At 40.1% G+C, this 22,738-nt stretch overlaps 1 protein-coding gene across 1 annotated transcript; it reads right to left on the bottom strand.

Annotated features, from left to right (window-relative positions):
- Positions 1-111: 111 nt before the first annotated feature.
- Positions 112-12,040, bottom strand: LOC129171210 (extracellular serine/threonine protein kinase FAM20C-like). The gene is made up of 11 exons (XM_054759643.1): positions 11,808-12,040; positions 9,551-10,039; positions 8,366-8,544; positions 5,827-5,905; positions 5,648-5,740; positions 3,941-4,056; positions 3,666-3,846; positions 2,240-2,349; positions 2,025-2,106; positions 884-943; positions 112-606 (listed from the first exon to the last, which is right to left on the bottom strand). The coding sequence occupies exons 2-11, from the start codon at positions 10,036-10,038 to the stop codon at positions 360-362; spliced, it is 1,635 nt and encodes a 544-aa protein (XP_054615618.1). The 5' UTR covers position 10,039; positions 11,808-12,040; the 3' UTR covers positions 112-359.
- Between the last annotated feature and the right edge of the window lie 10,698 nt (positions 12,041-22,738).

The following is a 22,738-nucleotide window of genomic DNA, read 5'->3' as shown; positions in this document are numbered from 1 at the left end:
TTTGGTAGAAAACCTTAACATCTGGACTACTTTTATACAGTACAATCTCTACAAAAAGAATTGCTCGCGTGATGGAAATATTAATAATTTACAAGCTATGTCACGTTATCTTGTAAGTTATAGGTATATATTTAATTATTGTCGGTTTTGATTCTTATGTATATATAAATACTGTATCTTGTATACAGTATTATGTTAAAGCAAGGGTTTTCAAAGTGGAAGACGAGTCCCCCCTCCCATAAAAACATGTTTCGCTCCTTGGTAAAAGTAGCCTTTGAAACTTTTTTTTAAACAAAATAAGTCAAACACGCCAGTCCAATATTGACCAATTATAGTTATTTTATAGTTTATTTACTTTGTTACTCATATTCTCCCTTGTATCCTCCCAGGTCATTTAGAACAACTTCATCATGGTGCTGTTGACAGGTCTTCACCACATGCAAGACTGTTGCGAGGCGTCGGTCCAAAGCATTGAGGTGTAGCTCAGAGAGTAGGGGCGCCACGACTGCCAAAGGATCTTGGGCCAGAGACTCCCTCATGACATCGCTCAGGCGGAAGTCCGGAAGGGACAAGAGGTGCAAGCGAAGGAGGGTGGAGCGACGGATCCTGGGAAGGTAGTTGGAGAGTAAATAGTGACGTACAAACACACCTGAGGCTTTCACTTGGATAGCATGTGGTCTGCTCCTAAGTATGCATTACTTTCCTACACTAAGTACAAAATAAGCCACAAGTCAGGGCTTGGATCTAGTTTCCTCTCATTCTTAATTCTTTATCTATTCTGTATTTTTCTTCTACGTACAGTTCAAATGTAATCCCAACACCTTTTTTTTTTTTTTAAATAATTACTTTCCCCATGCTTTTTTTTTGCACATTTAAGCATTACCTGCAGCACTGCTGTAGGGGAGCTAAAATTGACATCTCATCTTGAGAGTGACGCCCAAACCTGCAAAATATGACCAAAAACATTGAATCCGTGCAAAATGTGGGACAGTCATTGACTTTCACGGCTTCACTCAATCAGTTTTTCCAAATATATTCATTTTTTTTTAAATCACATCGGGGTCCTCGCTGTTTTGTGGTTTACTCCAGCCTATTAAATTGAACTTTTTCAAAGCATAAAAATGGCTAAATGAGCTAAAATACAAATATAAGGCATTCAAAGACAACGGTCTGGGTACATGTAACTAATGTAGCATCATCATCGAACAAGTTGCAGTATGTTCACAGGTTGGTAGTTGTGTTTAAAACTGTATGCGTGTGTGTGTGTAATATGTATGAGTATGTAAGTATTATTACTTTCTAAGCGTGTAGTAAGTATATCAAATTAAACAAACCATAGGCTAGGGGTATGTGTGTCAGTCTTGCCAGGTCTCATGAGAGAAACAAGCCTTGGGAACTTGGGAATTTGCAAGTGACTTTATACTAAAACAAGCCCAAAGTCGCTTTATAAGAGGCAGACCTGGCATCACTGACGCGTGTGTGTACCTATATTATGTCTTATTTGTCTAATTTTCTCTTATAATGTCCACTTTATTGGAGAACACAAGTGTAAAGGCGACTATAGGGGTGTTATTTTGTGTTTAGAGAGCTCTAATAATGTTAAAAACCGTATTTGGAAGGTTGTAAACAGGTTTTCCATGCTCTAACGACAAAAATAAGGAATCCTACTTTGCGGAAATGTACCTGTCATTCTTGGGTCTGGAACAAATGAACCTTTACAAATGAGGGGTTTAATTTTTCCCTAATATTGTTTTAGCTTGAATATTTCATGCGGTGTAATCTTTTGAAAATAGGGTACCTTGATTTTACTAATGCAGTGTCTGTTAAGTGTGACGTTATGTAAAGACCTTAAATAAATTGTCCAATGTGTGTGTTTTGGCCACCTGAGATTAGACAAAGCGCTGTGATCTGATTAAAATGTGTTGATCCAAAGGTGCTTAACGACAACATGAACGGGAGCTTTTGTTGTTGCTTCCACTTTCATCATCCTCATGTTAAGCTGATCTATAAACAATGGTACTCACGCTCGTCCATTATCCAGATGAAGCAGGAAAGTGTCATTGCCAAATGTCTCAAACGTCTCATAGTGATGTCTATCCATGTTGCCTTTGAATAGAAAAGTATTTTTGGTTGTTGTGACCTTTTATTATGTGCATTTTTCATTTTTAGACGTTGGAGTAAAAACTATATACTGGTCATGGTTACAAAGCCTCCCCTTAAATTGAAAGTAGAGACGGACTCATGAGGAAGTCCAATATGGCCATGTCGATAACATCCACCAGTCGGGTGCCGTGGTTATAAGGAGGTGTTTGTTTGACAGTGTCACAGTAGGCTGGGTCTTTCTCCCACCTGGCCACAGCAGAACATTCAACATTAGACATGCATTTAAATGAATTTCCCTCAACAATACAGTACGTCCCGTTTAGTATTGCCCCCCCCCCCCCCCCCCCCATGTTTATTTTCCAACTCATAAAAAATCATTGTATTTTTTCTTCAGTTAATATGACTTTATTCCCATGATATTTTGGCTTTATTCCCATATTATAACACTTTCCCCAACTTAATATTCCAAAAATGACAATTTTATTTTGTTTTGGTTGTTTCTCATAACATTACGCCTTTTTAAAAAAAGTTTTTTTTTTAACTATTTAAACTGCACACTAAAATTTGACATTTTATTTATATGTGATTATTTTTCCTCAAATTAGGGTTTATGGGTTTATTCTAGTAAAATCGAAACTTTTGTTACAATACGACATTTTTTTTTTGCAATTTCTGCTGTTTTTTTGTTCTTGTAATTAGGACTTTATTCCCATAATTTACAGTATTCCAGTAATATTATAACTTTTTCTCCCAGCTAATTTTCCAAATTTTTTCCATTTTGTTTGTTTTTCATATTGACTTTTTTTTAAAATTATTTTTTCTTTAATATTTCAACTTCGTGCTTCAAAAATTACGTTATTTTCCCTCATAATATTCCCTGATAATATTATGACATTATTCAAGAGAGTTTTCAAGAGAGTTTTATTGTCATGTGCATAGTAAAACAGCAGTTATACCATGCAATGAAAATCTTATCCTGTTCATTCTCCCAAGAAAAGAAAGAAAACACAAGAAAGAATAAGAACATAAGAAACATAAACACATAAACATATCCTCATAAAGGTACGACTTCGTTAGTTTACAGCTTTTTTCCGCAATATTTGGACTTTATTCTTGTAAAATTATGGCTGATTTTTTCATTTTTACTGTTGCTGTTTTTTTGTTATTGTTTTTTTTTTTTTAAGTTTTGTTAAATTACTGTATATTGTTAGAATGTGGCGCGTCCAGTAAAAACAACTGCCCCGGGCCGCACTTTGAACACCCGTGGTCTATGTCAAAAGTTTTCATAGTGTGGCGTTGTCAGGCTCACTGAAGAGAATATAACAAGTTTTGAGCCTCCTGTAGTCAGATTTTTTTTAAACACTCAAGAAGTGTATTCATTTTGCCTTTGACTTAGTTTGGCAGGTTTGAAAAGTATGGCTTTCTTAATTGTTTTCAAGCTGCTGTGCCTTCTGTAAAGTCTACTGGCACCCCCCACTTTGAAATGGTCGCAGTTATTATTGACAGCTTAAAATCAAAATTAAAAAAAACTTCCTGCTACTTGAATCAACTGCAGTGCTCACTGTGCCAGCTTTGTGCGACTGTAGGATCGTCTCCATGGCGACCTCCATGACCTGCGAGGAGCAAGGCTGAGGTCCGGTAGCATGGCGGCCAAGGATACCTCCAGTAAGTGTGGCTGGCCGCACAGTGGGTGCTCGGTTGAGCAGTAGTATTCACACTGGCCATAGAAACACACATTCCCCGCTAGAGGGAGTTAGAGAGACATTGGTTTTAATGATTATTTTTTGTTGCTTCAGTGTGAGAAGATACACGGCGGTACACTCATGCTGGAGCACACCAGGGGAAGTAAAGAAGGTACGAGACAACTTGCGGTCCGTGGTAATCTCTCTGATCTCTCTGGTGATGTTGATGAGACGACCGACCACTGGCGGGATTCTATTGAAGCCCAGCAGTCTGGGAGAGATGAGAGCGTTAGGGATCAAGAGAATTCTGTAAAGCACAGGCCTCCAACAAATTGTGCCCTGTAGGTGGCAGTCATACCCATAGTCTGCTGATTAAAGTTATTGCCACTATACCTTTAAATCATACAGCTTCTATTCATTTGTCAGTTATTAAAAGTTCCTTCTTATGTTTCATCAGAATTGGTCAAGTAGTTTTTGAGTTATACGCGTGATATAAATATATACTACACATCAGGGCCACTCCTGGACAAATTGGGGCCCTAAGCAGATTTTATTTGGGGGGAAAAGACAGCAGCTGTACCATTACACCAGGGACTGAAAGGTGAGTGGGTGAATTGCTGCATGCTGTCAATCATTGAGGTGACGGGCACGGTGCCAGATTACTCAGATTACCACCTCGTGCTGACTTGGTGCTCCATGCCATCATTTGCGCATTTTCCCAGAATGCGCCCCCTTGCGTAAAATGGTAATCCCCATGAATCGTGGGGAGCTATGCACAGCGCGTGTTCTGCATGCAGGGAGGGGTGTCCCTGCTACGCACGGTGTATGAATGAGACAAATACAAAAGCTCCTCTGATGGTGGATGTAAGCAACCTCTTCCAAGGCTGAGTAATTGTACACCTTCATCCACTCCCACCTATGACTTCATTATGATTCATGCAATTTTATAAGCAAAATACGGTGAAAACTCTAGTGTTGTACAAGATCTGTGTAGTAAAAATGTATTAATGTAATGTCGCATGATGAAAAAAAGCCAAAGAAAAAGCTAAGATCACACAAAATGTTGATTCTCTCTGAACTGAAGTCTTGTGATGTAACATCCAAGCTTTTATGCAACTATAGAAGTGTATTTTTCCTAAAAAATAACAATAATAATAAAAAAATATCTTGATGTTGATCTGCATTCTTGTTTTATTTAGCTTTGGCTTAGCAGTATGGCCTCGACTTTGAGGTTGTAAAAACAACTTCCATCCATCTTTTTCCACTTATCCGAGGTCGGGTCACGGGGGCAGCAGCCTAAGACGAGAAGAGCCCAGACTTCCCTCTCCCCGGGAACTTCATCCAGCTCCTCCCAGCGGATCTTGAGGTGTTCTCAGGCCAGTTGAGAGACATAGTCTCCACAACCTGTCCTGGGTTTTCCCCGAGGCCTGTTACGGGTTGCACATGCCCTGAACACCTCCGCAGGGAAGCATCCTGACCAGATGCTCGAGCCACCTCATCTGGCTCGTGTCAGTGCAGAGGAGCAGCGGTTCTACTCCAAGTTTCTCCCTGATGACAGTGCTTCTCACCTTATCTGAAAGGGAGAGCCCAGCCACCCTACAGAGGAAACTCATTTCGGCCACTTGTACCCGCGATCTTGTCCTTTCGGTCACTACCCAAAGCCCGTGACCGTAGGTGAGGATAGGAATGTAGCTCAACCAGTAAATTGAGAGTTTGCGTCTTGGCTCAGCTCCCTCTTCATCACAACAGACTGATAAAGAGTCAGCAAAAACAACATTGATATCTTTATTCTTATTTCAAGCTCACAGACAAATACTTCCACCAGGTGGTGCTGACAGAACGACACATTTAGCCATCCGTACCTGTCAAGGTGAAAAGCCGAGATCTCCGCGTTGTGTCTTTCAAAGTCAGAGAAGTAGAAAAGGTTCACGTCAGTCTCTGCGTCTCTGGATTGTCTACACAAGAAGCACACACATAAGACACTCCTGCTGAGATCGTCAGTTAGCCTGAAAGTGCTTTAGGATCCATACTGTGGTCTTACTTCATGGGTTTTAGCAGAGCTTGTCCGTAGTTTGGGAACGATATGAGCAGTTTGAGCTGAGTACCTCCGGATTTTTGAACTGAAACGTACAAAAAATATAGAGTGAGAACAAATGATACTTGGGTTAGAAATGGAGACAGAGTGGTCTATTGCAAAGGTAGACGTTATTGCCGGATAAAAGAGAAATTCAGCAAGATTTCTGCAGGTCTTTTTGTCCTGAAGTTTTAGGTGTAAACGTGGAAAAATCAGCCTGTACTGTATCTGCATAATGCAAATCTCTCTATATAATTTACTCTGCACTGTGCTGAAAATGTGAACAGGGTGTCTGAAGTCGGCAAGCACAAAACAAGCTTGTTGTTGCGCCGCATGACTTCACCCAGAATGTGCATGTACTTAGTTAATGGGCGCCTTTGAGTATGTTTTGGTCATCTTCCAATGAACACTTTAGCCATGACAATGTTCCATGTGTTCCATATTGTGCATACAAGGATATCATGCCATGGCTCAATTTACAAAAGCATTGAGACCCTTAAGGTCCACCAGTCATCACGCAGCTGGTGGACGTTGGACACCTTGTGCTCCTCCACTACCGACCCACAGGTGCAAAATTTGGATTCATGTGTGGAGACATACTTGGCCACTCTATCACTTTCACCTTCCTCAGCAAGGCGCTTGTCATCTTGGAGGTGTGTTTGGGCTCATGTCATGTTGGAAAATGTGTCCCAGTTTCCCAAGGAAGGGGATGATGCTCTGCTTCCCATTGTTACTGTACATGTTGGAGTTCATGCCTCCCTCACTGAACCACAGCTCCCATTGCTCGCAGCACTCATGCAGCCCCAGACTATGACAGTAGCACCAGCATGCTTGACTGTAAGCAAGACACAATTATCTTGGTACTCACGCTGTTTAGACAATAATGGCTGTGTGTTGTGTCATTCATTGTCAGTGGATAGTAAGTCTTTACTGCTATACTAGCTGTACACTGACTTTTCTAAAGCGTAGCCAAGTTTCATTTCTATAGTATTGTCCCTTGAAGATATACAGTTCTGTATTAAAATGCTGAAATGTGAGGTCTGTACTCACTTTTGTGATATTCTGATAAAATATGGGAAGTATATGTGAGGTAAAAGCTCCAAGCATTTCGTAGCGTAGAAAACCTGTTTATGACTTTCTAAATATGGGTTTTAACATTACTAGAGTGTTACTAGTTGACATGAAATAAACTCTTATTTTTTGTTGTTTACGTCACATTGCGCTGGCAACGGGATCTCTGCAGGGACAGGGACATAACAGATGGCCGCCACTAGCATAGCATGCCACCTAGCTAACTATTTAGCTTCTCCAATTTACTTATTCTCAATTTAAGAAAGTGTTTCAAACGGAGTGGGAAAGAAGGACAAAGAAGCCCAAAATTTACCACTTCCACACAGATTGAGATGAAAAACTTTTTTCATTTAATTTAAGCCATGGCATGTCGACGCAGCTCTAGCTAGTCTCCATGCAGTATGAAAGGTACTGTATGTAATCTTAACGTCATGTCTCATAACATTACTTAGGCCTAGTGACCAATAATATGCCACAGTCAACCACGAAACAGCGAGCATTTATTAATTCTTTTTTGAAAAAAGATGTAGTGAGGGCGCTATATGGCGATATAGCGAGGGGTGACTGTATTTGTAATTTTCTGTCATCTTCCAAATTGCTAAGGACATCAGCTAGTAAGTGCTTTAGGTAAGGGTGAAAAGTAAAAAAAAAACAAAAAAGTGCTCCACTCCCCACCGCTTGTGGTGACGGCATTGCAGGAATACACTGGATCAGTTCTGGATCAGATCAGTTCTTGATGCTAAAAATTATACACTTAAAGGGAGGTCTCTAATCTCGTAAGGGTCAGTCATCTTTCTTGTGTAACTTAGTGTGTGCGTGTGTGTGTGTGTGTGTGTGTGTCTCTTTTGAACTGAAAAATCTCCAACGTATTCCGTGCTCTGAATGTAAACTTTGGCACAGTTTGCTCTATCCACTAAGTTTAAAAAAACAAAACAAAAACCCTCTGTGTGATTTCCCCGTCTTCCCTCTGGCTCTCTCACAGCCTTGCTCGTTTCTATAAAAGGATTTGAGTGAAAGTGAAATAAGCAGCATGGTGGCGACTTTGTTTTTCTGTTTAACCAAGAAGAAACAGAATTATCATAATTAGATGAGAAGCGAGCACCGCTGGGACCGTCGTGGTTAATAGCTAGGTCAGTTGCTAAATTTATTCTTGGCTTGTTGAGCAATGCAGCACTTCGGCAGCGAAGTGCAGAATTATGTCTGTCTGCTTTTAACCCAAAAAGACAACTAAATGTTTAATACTAAATGAGGGTAATGGCTCTAAAACTTTGCAATACTTTACCGAATGTGATGCAATGTGGTTTTAAATATAAGACTACACTTATGAGCCATCTCTGCACAAATCTGTGCACTTTTTCACCTCATCCCTGCCTTCAAAAGATACATTTTATTATTATTATTTCACAGCTTGCAGTTTTTTCTCTTCTTCACTCACCTGCTCCAAGAATATGTTGCGTTGCCAAGTAGTGAGTCAGCTTTGCAACAGTGGAGTCCTTCCTGTTGTATAGTTCCCACCGTGTGATGCCCAAGTGGAACCGCAGCCATGGCGGGTGCGTCTCTGCATTGCTGGTCCAAGAGACTTTGTCATAACCTTCCTCCTGACTTGCACTCTGCCTTCAGAAGAGACACCGAAGGTGAGGTACAAACAGGAGCGCAAAGTTGGGGGCCCGCGATAGCTGACAAACTTTGAACTTCTACAGCAGTAGCTCTATGCAAACGGGCCCCCTGTAAATTTTTTGCCAACGGCCCTGTTATGTTATTTTTACACCTTTTAGATTCAGTCTAAGAGCTCTGCATTGTCAGTCTAATAGCTTCTCATAGAAGGCATTGTAGACACACACTCACATAGCACGATCAAAGTTGCGCAACATGACTGCTGGAAAAATACTGGGAGACAATAGTTTCATTGTTCTCAATCACAGAAGCTTAACTCTCACTTCGACACAAACTTAACCTTCACTTTCTAGAGGGGCGTGGCAACTACACTGTGTACTTTCCTTCTGGGCTAAGAAATTTTATGAGTATAGTCCCACCCCGCCTCTCACACCCCCCGAAACCAAACCGTGCCCTGCTAAGGGGCTTAAAGTTAGACAATGTGGAGTTTTTATATGACAAAAATGATGGGGCACAGACTGCATAAAAGGAAATTTACAGCAACCTCTCTCTTTTTTTTGCAATTCTGCAATTCAGCAATCCATTCCAATTGGATTGTTTTTCCTGGTTATAGCATGCATTTGTTTGGTCACTTGTTGCTTGGCCAAATTTATCAGGCTCACTCATTACGGCCCCACAGGCCAATGAAAGAAGTGTTTTATATCATTCACACTGCCAAAGCTCACTGCTTTGCATTAAATATAAAATACACATTACAACAAATTGATATTATATATTTAATAACATGAATGGGGTTTGGACTTGCAATGTGACGCTAGAACCAAGTAATTCCTTCTAAAGAAGACGGTGAAAATAGAACGGTCTTCAATTGTAGTGAATCATAATGATACAGTATTTATTTTTAAGCTGGTAATTGATGTATTAAAACATTAGACAAGTCGTTGCCCTACAAAGGTCTGTGTGTCGGTAACACTTTCAGGATTGCACAGCTGCATTCCACACTCACCACTGACTGTCACTACTGATGCCTTCTTCCTTGTCATCACCCCCATTGTCTGTGTCCCTTGCGTCCTCATTTGTCTTCACCCGGAGCAGCCAATCGTCCTCTAGCAACTCTGGTCCTGGCAGGTTGTACAGCGGGTGCTCGTAAAGTGCCTCCAGCTTCGAGGCATTCTTGACAACTTGATTTACTTTTCCAGCACCGATCACTTTTTTCTCCGCGCCAGTGGCCACAGGCAACCTGGTCGCATTTAACTTGTGAAATTTGTCATTCTCAGAACTTATCGATAGTTTATGTGAAGAGGAGGAGACTGGATGATGCTTCCGGGTATCTGTTCTTGGACTGATGGAGGAGGAATAGGAGTTGGGAAGGACGCAGGCTGTCTGGAGGACAGCGAGGCAGAAGAATGCCAGAATGAGGTGCAGAGCAACAGAAAGGCAAGCCAGACATATATAGACAGAACGAGTAGATGGTCCCACGTTCCGTCTCACCATGCTGGAAGATAGAGAGGGAAAAACAGAATAAGGAATACTTTATAATCAAAGAGGCTGCTGAGCCTTGCCCACTTCAAACCTAATCACGATGAAAGATGTTTTTATTGCTTTCTAATGGACGCGGACATCATTTGCTTTGGTCTCCTCAGTTCACATCAAATTGAAGTATTCATTTATATTCATTTTACACTTTTTTTGCAATAAAATGGAGACCCGACATGGAATTGCTTCAAGCCAGAGGTGATTTATAGAACCGAAAGTCACCTCATTCGTTGCTGAGCTTAAAGAAACCCTGTGAAACACACCAGGTCATCTACTTGTTAGTTGCCAGTAATATGGGTTGACCAGCCCGCTAACTTTGATACTAACAGTACTGTTTAGATTTGTATAGAAAGAGCATTGTGTAAATGCTGACAAATTACAGTATATACGCATCGACCCGAACAGAAGAAATATATATATTTTTAAATTAGAATAAAAGCATAACCACTGGTAGATAAAAATAAAACAAGGACATGATATTTCTTAGCTGCTCTAACAGTTGTGGATGAGTCCTCTTCATTTGTTACCATTATATTAAAAATAAACACCATAACTGCTCCTCTCTTTGCTAACTTGCCTAACCTTTTAACCATTTGGGGTTTTTTGCGGGTAATTGAGTTCCGGCTCGGGTTGGGCATCGTTTACATATTATCTGATGCCTCTTTTAAAACAGTGTCCGTGCTCAAACCAGTACTTTAAGAATGGTAAACATACAAATTTGGTCCAAAAATAGTTCATTTTTATTTTCTGATATGCAGGTTGAACATAGCAGTGATTTAAATAGATCTATAATTATCACAGCGAAACAGAACCCAGGGAATGTACAAAAAATGTGCAAGATTTTTACTGTGCATGCATTCCACGCAATTCCAGCAGAAATTGATAAGTGATGCGCCATTCTGCCGACGTACTACAATATGTGTGAGTTTACCATGTTACAACTGAGCACCGCTGTTGGCGTGTTAAGGCCGGCGTTTAAAAAGCCCGTCGGACTCTGTGTGCATCTGTCATGATGTTACATTGGAAGAAGTTACTAGCACAATATCCCCTTCAATCAAGCATTTGTTGCAGGTGACAAAGTCTGCATTCATTTAGCACCCAAATGAGGCACCAATAGCTACTTTTTTTTCCTGTCCGGTTAGTACTGCTTATGTCGGTACCGGGGCCTTAACGATACAGAGTTTTGGTATGCATTCCTAGTCACGGCTGCATCTCTCAAGGTCGTTGGTGTGTGTGACTGACAGGAAGAAAAGCTTTAACTCGCTTGGCACCACCTGTATAAATCTCTACACCCCACACATAAGACAGATGACCCATCTTTTTTCAGAATTTGTTTGTATGGAAAGTAACTGCACAACTCATTTAACAACTGTGAGGGAGTTCTGGATTAAAAACAAAACATTTTTCCCCCTACTTCAATAAGATATACAATATAATATCATGTATGTTACTCTAAGCTGGCTTTTATAATTACCTTACACATCTAAGTAAATATTTATCAGAATATAAGGAACAATGTGTAGAAAAACAAATCGATTTAACCGATTTAGTCAGACACCAGCATAGTTGATGAACGACACAGGGATTAATTACGTAAAAAAAAAAAAAAAAAAAAAGCTAATCATTTACGTGAGTTACAGAAAAGCTCAGTGAAGAAAATCAATAAATTATTGAACTTGCTGCTCCTAAATTCCCTGCGGGCACCGCAGGGAGAAGGAATTACTTACATCTCTTTCCCTTCAAAACCTTTATTTCTTCTCCCACTCTGCGTTCCCCCGCTTCCTCTGCTAATGAGATAGATATGTGACTTTGCTGCTAATTCTATCACAGTGTGCACTTTGTTATCGCACGCTTCAGTTCAAACAGAAGAGAGGGACACTCATGTTGGAGTGACCTGTGTCATAGTGACCTGCACTCACATGGTAATTCGGAGTAGAGTGATAAACACACACAGGAGAAAGTGCAGGTAAAAAGTATCTAAAGTTTATATTCCCAAAGCAATAGATGACACAACAATTACCAGCACCACTGAACTGGTCAACTTATTGACTTATTTTAAATGTCAAGACCATGCGGATGCACAAAACAATGTAAACAAGCTGTTACCCTTTCCTCTGGTTTCCATATTATGCATGAATATGACTTGTTTTGACCCATTTCCTCACTTTCAACATTGGTATTTTTTATGGATTGAAAGGAGTCTTGTGTTTTAATATTGCCACCTAACTAATTATGATATGTTTCAGTTAATTAGCTAAATGCTTTGGGTCTGAATGGATAATGAGAGTTGCAGCAGGTCCCAGAAGAATATGCCAGCGTTAAGAACCTGCACATGCGGTAGCATAAATTGTATGATGTCCATGCATACTAATCAACTCCTTCTGCACAACATACTCTGAACAATCATTTTTTAGATTATTTGTCATGTGTGAGTGAACAATTGAAAAAAAACTAGTTTTCTTTAATGCAGTGATTCTCAGTGGGTGGGTCGTGGAAAATATTGTACCAACCCCGATGTCCATGAATGCACCTCGCGCTCTTGTTGTCCGTACTATTTGCTTGTCATGTGTTTCTGGGCGACTTTGTCAAGCGAGAGGGAAAGGATGCTTGATGTCTGTCCGACACAGCTGCAGATAGGCAGCTGCTCCCGTGTCGCGCGGGGCAATGTCGCCCACAATGAGCACTCTCAGGTACGACAGTAAAGCGGACTGGATAGTGTTTTTTGCCCAATTTGAACTATTAACCCAGGCTGGGAGATGGTCTACACAAGAAATGGTCCTGTCATTATTAAACTTACCTCCAGATTTACTGTAATCAGAAGAAAAGTTACATTTTTATATTTACTGTAATTTCCGGACTATAGAGCACACGGTATATTAGCCGCACTCACTAAATTTAAAGAGAAAAAAAGATTTGTACATATAGGCCGCACCTCTCTATAAGTCGCAGGTGTCCATTTCGTAACATGGGATATTTAAAGCACAGATTTTTTTAAACTTTTGATTGAATGATTTTTTTTCCAAACAGTGCATGTAGTATGGCTAGTTAAACAGTAGCCTAGCAGAAAAATAGGATACCTCATATGATTTTTTTCCCTAGTCCATGTAAATTGCCTAATTTTGCATGTAACAAAGCACACATTTTGGATCAGCGCCATGATCCTACAACAGGATGTAAGGCAATCAAGCAGTTCACATTTTAAAGTATATCAAATTTATTTATTTTCATGTGCTATATCCATGTAAACACTCTTTCAAAGGTCTGAAGGCCTGTTTCCTCTCATAGCGCTCAACAGCTTGATGTAGGTTGCTTGGAAACAACCCAGAATTTGTTACTTAAATTGGAGTGTGCACATGCTTTATCCACCAGGCAGGCAGGCCGCCATGCCAAAATGCAAACCAAGGATAATATGACATACGCATTTCAGAATCACAGCTGGCATGTTGGAGGGAAATGTGCAACAGTGGAACCTACTGGATCCTCTGGAGCATCAACTAGTGTGGTTTCCTTTATTACTCTCTCTTAGTTGGCTTGTATCTTCCCTGCATTAGAGCGTGTGTCATGTGTAGTTTTTCTTCTGATATGAACCCTTCCTGGTAAAAACCATGCAGATTGCCAGGTCAGGGGTTGCAGTCCATCACAATTGATTAGGATGAGCGCTACCATTGAGGTTGTTACCCCAACTGAGGGCACCAAAAAATGGCATGGTACATGTCCGTTGTTTTGGTACGTTTGACAAAAACAAATATCTACCAAACTGAACTGAAATGTCCAGCTTAGTGGAAATCTGTGCATATACAGTATGTCACCTGTCAGCTGGAAATGGAGACTTTGTGCAGTCTGTCTTTTCGCCTTCAGTCTCCCACTGCTCTCGTCTCTAACCTGCTCTTTTCTGTCATCACCTCACCTCTTCTCCTTTCCAGCCCAGTGGTGCTCATCCTCTCTCACCATCTTTTTCCTCTCCTCTCAAAGCTCAAAGGCCTGATCTTTGCGAGCGCATTGACTCCTGTGGCTGCTGCACTCCCAGTATGGATGGCCATGAATATTTCATACAGACAGAGCGTGGTGGGAGATTTAGACAAAAAAGACATAGAGAACGACAAACGTGATGACGTAAAACAGGTTGGAGCAACATGAAGGAATGATGTAAAGGAGGTACAATGCAAATGGAGGGAAGGGGAGGAAGAGAGATGTAGGAGGTGTTAATACAGACGTTGCAGAGTATGAGGGAACTGACATGGAATACCAAGTAGTGTAGGGCAACCATTGTGTTCAATGTGCTCAGTTCATGTGTATATTAGGGCTGTCTTCCACTAAGGATTTTCATAGCCAAATATGATTCGTTAGATTTTGTCCATCCAATTTGTTTTGTCCATTTTGACCATCCAATAACACTTAGGTGATGAACAATGCTTTTTCCAGCATAATAAAGCACCTTGCAATAAGGTGAATGTGATAACTAACTGGCTCGGGGAACAAAACATTGAGTCCATGGCCAGGAAACTTCTCAGACCTTAATAATCCCTTTGAGGACTTGTGACCAGTCCTCAGGAGGCGGGTGGACAAACAAAAATGTGCAAAGTCTCACAAACTCCAAGCATTGATTATGCAATAATGGGCTGTAATCAGTCAGGACGTGGCCCGGAAGTGAATTGACAACATGACACAGTGAATTGAAAAAGAAGGTCAACCTTGCAAATATGAACTCTTTACATGAACTTAGTGTAACTGTCAATAAAAGCCTTTGACATTCATCAAATGCTTGTAATTATGCTTCAGTATATCATAGTAACATCTGACAAAAATATCTGAAGACAAAAATATCTGAATAAGTAAAAATAAGTGAATTTTTGCAAAGTTGGAGCATAGAAAACCTGTTTAAGACCTTCTAAATATGGGACTTAGCATTATTAGAGCCTTCTAGACATGAAATAACTCTATAGTCACTTTTACACTTGTATTACCCAATATAGTTGACATAATAATAGAAAATAAGTCCTCTTAGACATAAATAAGACATTACATTGAGTCAAAGTTAGCATTGATAGCATACTTGGTGGTTATTGTCTCGTCAGTGTTACGTTCCTGACACCTAGTGGCTAGTGTAGTAGAATACTACTGCAATGGCGCAGAGAACACATGCAGTGAACCTTCACACAGGAGCTGCTGTCAGCCACAACTCACGGCAGTCATTGACACTCTCCACACTGCTAACCATGCTAGCACTCAGCAACTCTACGGTAGCTAGCTGACGTCACACACGTCACTTCCCAGACCCCAGCCCATCACTGTCATATTGCTCTTCTGTAAACCACAACACCACCTCTGCTTTTTGCAGCAAAGTAATGCACTCCATTTGGCCTCAATGTCTTGAACACAGAATTAATCAAAGATTAATTCCGCCACATTCAAGCACATTCTCAATGATCAACTAATCGATTATTATGCCCATCCCTATACAGCAACAACTACTTTCCGTTCTTTCAACTTTCTGTTGTATCAATGACTCGGAACTCTGAAACTCGCCTCTTTAAAGGACTTGATATTCTCCCCTCTAGCCTATGAAAGTGGGTCAGCATGGTGAAGTTGCACGAGCAGGGTACGGACAAGAAAGACACAATAATCCCTCTGTTGGGGGGGGAGAATTGAGAATCCACACATCGCTACATTCATATTAACAAAAATCTACAAAATTAAAAGAAAAAGTACAACACACACAAGCCGAGGTCCCACGTCTGCAGAAGTCCTGGGTGTTGTGTATCATGATGGTTCAAACTCAGAAGCTTTGTGTGACTTTAGAGGAGTACCTTTTCCAAACGTTACAATCTGAAGGGTAATCAGCTTGAGAGGTTCCACTTTATTGATAATAATACTGATAATAGTAGCATTTTAGCTTATTTTGGAGGCCCTCAGATGGAATGTGATGATGTTTTTGAAGTGGAACGCTGAAGGCATCGTGCAAATAGTCTGCAAGAAAATGGTGGCATTGGGATTGGCAGTATCTTAACTCAACCATTTCATCAGACCTTCCCAGCCCTTATATGTGATGTAAGAATTTACAACATCCAACAAAAGTTCTCAAGGCAGCCTTTGCACGGATACTGGTGTTTTTAGGACAAAAAGCTGCGATCCCCTTGAGCAAGACACCTTTGTGTAAATAGTATAAAGTTTACCCTTGAGGATGAAACATGAATAAACACAGTAAGACCTTCACCAATAATCTTATTTTTTGATGAATCATTCTAGCTGAAAGGAAATTGCATTTTAACAGATGGCACAAAAAACACTTTGAGAATGTGGGCTGGCTCTGGAACTATTTGGAGGACACACTGCGGAGATGAATTCATTTGATTTTGCACACACATACATGAACGCTCCACGATGCTACACACATTTCTAGTTTAGTTGCTGGAATAAAAGAGTACACTTATCCTTGTCCTGTACTTGAGCATTTGCTCTTTGTTGCAGAGAAGACAGATATATAATGCACAAAACTATTGAGGCGTGCCTCTTCAGCAATGAGTTATTCAAACATGACATGGACTAGATCATGGGCATATTTAAATCCTTGTTGTCATTGCTAAATTTAATTGTAGCACCACCACCATTGGCAATATCAGCAATTTGAATCCATTGTATTGTTATATTCTTACATTGTTTGTTTCTTACACACTGTGATGCACTTGTATTTGGGCCACAAAATGCTGTTTTCTGTCTAAACTGTATAATGCATGCAGCGCTAATCCCACAGTGCACTGCCATAGCTCCATCGTGACAAAAGGCAGTACAGTCATTATTTACCAGAGGTGGGGAAAAAGTCAGTGTTTTGCAAGTCTCAAGTAAGTCCTGAGTCAAGTCCAATTCAAGACAAGACAGGTCGAGTCAAGTCTGAATTAGGCTTGAAATGTTCACATTTGTTCACAATGTTCACAAGTCATAAGCACAGTTTGGTATTTCAATGTTAAATTGTCGTTAGTTCAGTAGAAGTATTGGCTTACAGTACATGGTTCGTCCAGTGCTGCACTCTGGGCTCATAGTTGTCTTTTGATGTCAAACCCAAAATATTTTCAGTCTACAGCAAAAATAAAGACATTGACCTCACTGTTCCAATACTTGTGGAGGGCACTGTACAAGCCAGAGTAATGCAGTTCCATTATTGGTTTCGTCGTTTCTCACATTCCTTCATGATCCCACATGCAGACAGCCCACTCAGCCTCTCACCCCCTCCATTCTTTGCACATTCATTTGTCTTCACACCTCATTTTTATTACATTACATGATGTTCTCTCCTTTTTAAATGCCGAAATTAGTGAAATGATCAACAACACAAAGATCGGTGTGTTTTTGTCACATTGTGAGTCGTTCGTGTAAACAGCTATGCATGAAAGCATGATACCATAATATCTGGATAGGTGTCGCGAGGGAAACGACAGGTTTTAGAAGGAAGAGATGGAAGTTAAAAGTGGATGTGAAACTATGAGCGAGATTAGGAGGCAAATGTCAAGTGGGATTGCAAGGAAATCGCTGATCAATCATGCAGTAGCAGGCCTGTCTTCTGCTGCAGCTTACAATCTCTCCTTTGAATCGACTTACGTCTTATGTGTTTTTATATTTAAAAAAAACAATATTCTTCCACACAATAACGTGTGTACTGCTACTATGACGCCATCAGGTACATCTGTAAGCCTCAACAAAAGAAAAAAAGCTACACTGCTCTGTCCCAGAGACGGTGTAGCCCCCTGTGCATTCAAAAATGAATACATTTATTAAGAGGCAGCAAGAACATGTAATGACAGATTAATCTAATTAATTATTAATTATTATTGTGGTTGGGATTGACAAATCTGTTCCAGGTATTTATTTTTGTTTGTTTGTTTTCAAAAATGTAAATATCCCCTGATTTCAGCCTATCAAATGTGAATTGTTTTTATTTTCCTTCATCATCCATGAAAGCATACCTCTTATCTTTGTGTTTAGTGCAAAACAAGATATTCACACACATCAGCTTTGACTTTGGAAAACAATGCTGGACATTTTTGCCTCTTTCCTGATATGTTGCAGACCAAACCACTTACTGTTTGTTTTTGGTTCATATTGATTTGGTTTGTCCAATGCAGTGGTTTCCAAAGTGCGGCCCGAGGACCATTTACTGCCGGACCTTGTTTTTTATTGGCCTGCGGCACATTGTAGACATTACATTTTTTTTGCCTTTTTACAAAAACAAAGAAATATGAACAAATGGCCTTCACACCCTTTGACTTTTCCATATGCGAGCCTCGCTGGAAAAAGATCGGACACCCCTGGTCTAGTGCCTAACTGATTACTCAATTAATCAAAACAACAAGCTTGAGATTAATTGACTAAGACACTAACAGTTAGTTGCAGCCCAAATGCTCACACTAAATATGGACACAATTTCACACAAAAAACTGTTCACTGCAAAGTGTTGCCGGCTATTTTCACATGAGACTACATTTATGCTGCTACCCAAACTGTACGCTGACTACTCTTAAGGGTGCTGACTCATTTGAACGTACTGCAAGCATTATATTCCGCCCTAATCCTGTTTTGAGTAAGTAAGCTACAGCAGATGTAACACGCTCACGCGCACAAGTTACATTGTTGTCCGCTAATGATAGCAATTTGACAAATGTAATGTGAATGTAATGTGTATCTTATTGTACATTACAGCGTGACTGAAAATTGTCATTTGCTTCCGTGGGGCTGCTTGTGTGTGTGTGTGTGTGTGCGTGCGTGTGCGTGTGTGTGTGCACGCAGCAACTGGTGTATGATTTAGTGTAGTTTCACTGTGAGTGAATCTATTTTTAGCCTATGCTTATACTGTAGCACTGAGTATGAAATAATGGTCCGCCATGTTTGAACGGACGTTGTATTAAAAGCAGGTGGAGAGTGTGTGGGAGGAGGATAAGAGGCAAAGTGGGTGACAAAGATGGGGGAAGATAAAGCGTGTTCCTGTCCAGATGGAGTCTCTGTGGGAATTTTGGACTGTGTGTATGTGTGTGTGTGTGTGTGTGTGTGTGTGTTTGCGAGTGAGTGCGTGCGTGCGTGCGTGCGTGCGTGCGTGTGTGTGTAGAGGGTGAATGTACTATTCTGGTAGAGTGCCATGTGGAGGCTGAGTAGGTGGATTACCTACGGTGAAAGTGATGTTGAGTAGTTAAATTGAAGGATTTTTAAAACAACGTATACAATGATGACAGTATGGGGGCAACATTGTTTTACTCACCTCCACCGGGCTATTACACAGAACAACTGACCAATGTGTTTTCATTGCACACTTGTCATCACTTGTACAAGGTATTAAAACACCGGAAAGCACGTATCAGGCACATCTTTAAGAATAATTTCCTCTCATTATCAGCTGCAATATTCAGTGTTCACAAATCTGCATTCAAAACATTCCCTTCTGTTTCGACTTCATGCTGAAAGCAAGTGAAAGGTCATATAATTTTGGACTAAACCCTTTTAATGCAGTGGCGCTGGGTCAGGGGAGACGGTCGTAAAGAAAATAAATAAAAGTAAAATAATAAAGTAAATATTAGGGGTGTCACGGGATCTTATGAGATCTCATGAGAATAAAACGTGACAAGATTTGTTGTTTGGAGGAAAGTTGTCTCGCGAGAACCGGTCGGCCAGAAACCAATGAGACTGTGAACTATGGCAATGATACTACAAGTATGAATGATAGTCGTAATATGGAAGTAGCAGTGTGGAAGGCATTATTGGAAGCGCACATGAAGTGCTTTACACACACTTTAAACCCTGCAATCCAACCTACCTTGGTGTTCAAATTTGGGGGACAATAAGCATTTCAAATCCCCCATGCATGGTATTGTGACTTGGCTAAATAAAAAAGTTTGTTTGTCCAGTCATATTTTTTCATTGTATTTTTCTTAAAATTAATTTTAAAATCTTGTCTCGTATCATGTTTTGGACTCAATCTCTTGCATCGTCTTGTGAGTTGGGTGTCTCGTGACACCCCTAGTAAATATCAATATTTGTCCATTGAGGTATTATATATTTATTTTTTGTATGATTCTAATTGTTTTTAACATTTTCGTAAGTAAAAATCACTGAATTGATTCATTTCAGAAAGCCGAGGTGACACTGCAGCGAATCTGCCCTCTACTCTTAAGTGCGGAGTTGAGTCTATCATCTGAGTGCACTGAATGGCGGATGTCACGTACCTGTTTCTGTTTTTTTGGCATGTCTTCATTGTAATGTTTGCAGAAACACTAATTATACACCATGACTTTCTACAGACCGTGTGATGTCTTTAATGTAAGTGTGACATCATTTTTGCTAATCAGACAATAAAATACAGAGAAATATCATATGTGGAGGCACTTGCAGCACTTGCTTCATCCTGAAGGGGTGGGGGCGTGCGTGAGCTGGAAGATGCTTGTCACTGCCGGCCTTTCATAGAGAGGAAAAACAACATCCCTTAAAGATATTTTATGGCATTAAAAGTATTTGAAAACAAATTTTATAATGAAAGTGAATTATCCTCTTAACGAGCAACCGGTATTAACATGAAAAAACACTCCATAGTAGTCCGTACCTCACCAGTCATGAACCTCACCACCTCAATACTATGTCCAGATGAAGTTTGAAAGCCCAAATGAGATTATTTTATGGAAACCAGAAAAAAATCCTCACACGCAGATATGCAACAGCAGATGTGTCCCACCAAAAAGTAGCCAAATAACAGAACAGATAAAAAAGCAATCTGAATGAACTGTGCTTAAATTGAATATTTTGCCCTAGTTTTTGTTTCATCCCAACCTGAGATGAACCACGATTACAGTAGTTCAGTCAGAACGTTGCAAACTGTTATGCCATCCGTTCCATGGATTATATGGGATTACATACTGCCCATTCCTAGATGGAACATTATGGATTAGATCGGGACCAGTAATCCAACAGGGAATATCATCTTTTGGTTGTGTATATTTTGACTGCTAAAGATGGTCAGCCTGGTCGTACAATTTTTTTTTTTTTTTTTACTGAACTGGAAAGGTCACAGGTTAAATCCCTGCTGCGGCTTGCATGCATCCTACTTTAAAGTAAACCCACACACACTGCTGCGCGCTGTCAGATGACATTGTCATGCTTCAGTAAGCGCATCGACAATGTTTTTGTCTGCAAAAAAACAAAAATATAAATGAGACAAGGGAACCGAACTAACGCAACAACAATGAATTTGCATTCTTCCGACCTCCGTTCTATTTAGTTCCTCTAAGGAACAAAGGAAGTGCTGATGAGGAAATTTACACCAAATTGTTAATGTATGGCATATTTGTTAAAGATACAGCGCAAGAAAGAAATAAATGAAAGAAACGCTAACAAAAAAAATAACGCAAACTTCCCTTGAAGTGGATTTCCCTGTGCAGTCAACAAGCCTAAGATTTTAGAGTTGTTTTTGTCATCACTGTGGAAAAGTAAAAAAATAATACACTTTATAGTATATAACATTACATTGTACATTTTTGACGCACATTGGCACTGGTATTAGCATTGTATTAACATATTTCTTGTCATGAAATCCTTCCATCCATTTTCTATGTCGCTTATCCTCACTAGGGTCGCGGGGGTGTGCTGGAGCATATCACAGCTGACTTTGGGTGAGAGGCGGGGTACACCCTGGACCCCTTGGTCGCCAGCCAATCGCAGGGCACATATAGAAAAACAAACATTCACAGTCACATTCATATTCACATTCAATTAACCTAACATGCATATTTTTGGAATGTGGGAGGAAACCGGACTACCCGGAGAAAACCCACGCACACACGAGGAGAACATGCAAACTCCACACAGAGACGCTTGTCTTGAAATCAAGTTACCAAAACTAACTAACTTAGGTTGAGTTTCTAAAATGACTTTTCTCAGTCGTATACTGATAGTTGCACATCACTTACAGACACAGTCTCCAAGGCAGAAGAGTATTAGAAAGTATTTTGTAAGAAAAAGCATCTCTGTATCATTCAATTTGTGTGCCTAACTGCGCGTCAACAAGCTCAACTCAATGTGTTATTGTGGCCACTAGGTGACACCAAAAAACCAACCACCACCCCACTTGAACTTGTTAAATTATATACTTAATATATTTCGATTTATAAGTCGCGCCTGACTATAAGTTGCAGGAGCAGCAAAACTATAGGAGAAGTGTGACCTATAGTCTGGAAAATACAGCATGTGTCCAGTATGAATTTATGTTGCATCCGTTCTGCTCGATACTGCAGTTTTATTTGGCCAAGATTGATTTCCCTCTTCTTCTGCACCTTGTTGTCTCTTCCTGTTAATCATACTCTTGCTGCTTTCTAGTGATGGACGATACCCCAGATTTTCTTGCTGATATGATACCAAGTAAAACAGAGCTTGGTTTCGCCAATACCGATACTGATACTTTAGCAAAGCAATGGGTTTGGGAAAGAAATAACACACTAACCTTATCAATGGTCAAAGCCACCACCCTAATTACTTGATGCTAAAATACTTAGATATGCAAGTATACAGAATAAATTTAGAATTAAAGGATGCTTGGCCAACATGTATTCATTTGGCTGGCTTTTGATTTTTTTCTATTAACTTTGACCTCATTTGTTTATACTAAATTACTACACTTACACCTACAATA

This window comes from Dunckerocampus dactyliophorus, chromosome 18, assembly GCF_027744805.1.
Source record: "Dunckerocampus dactyliophorus isolate RoL2022-P2 chromosome 18, RoL_Ddac_1.1, whole genome shotgun sequence".
Taxonomy (NCBI): domain Eukaryota; kingdom Metazoa; phylum Chordata; class Actinopteri; order Syngnathiformes; family Syngnathidae; genus Dunckerocampus; species Dunckerocampus dactyliophorus.
Note: the sequence above shows the minus strand (reverse complement) of the source record. Positions and strands in the feature narration are given on the sequence as shown.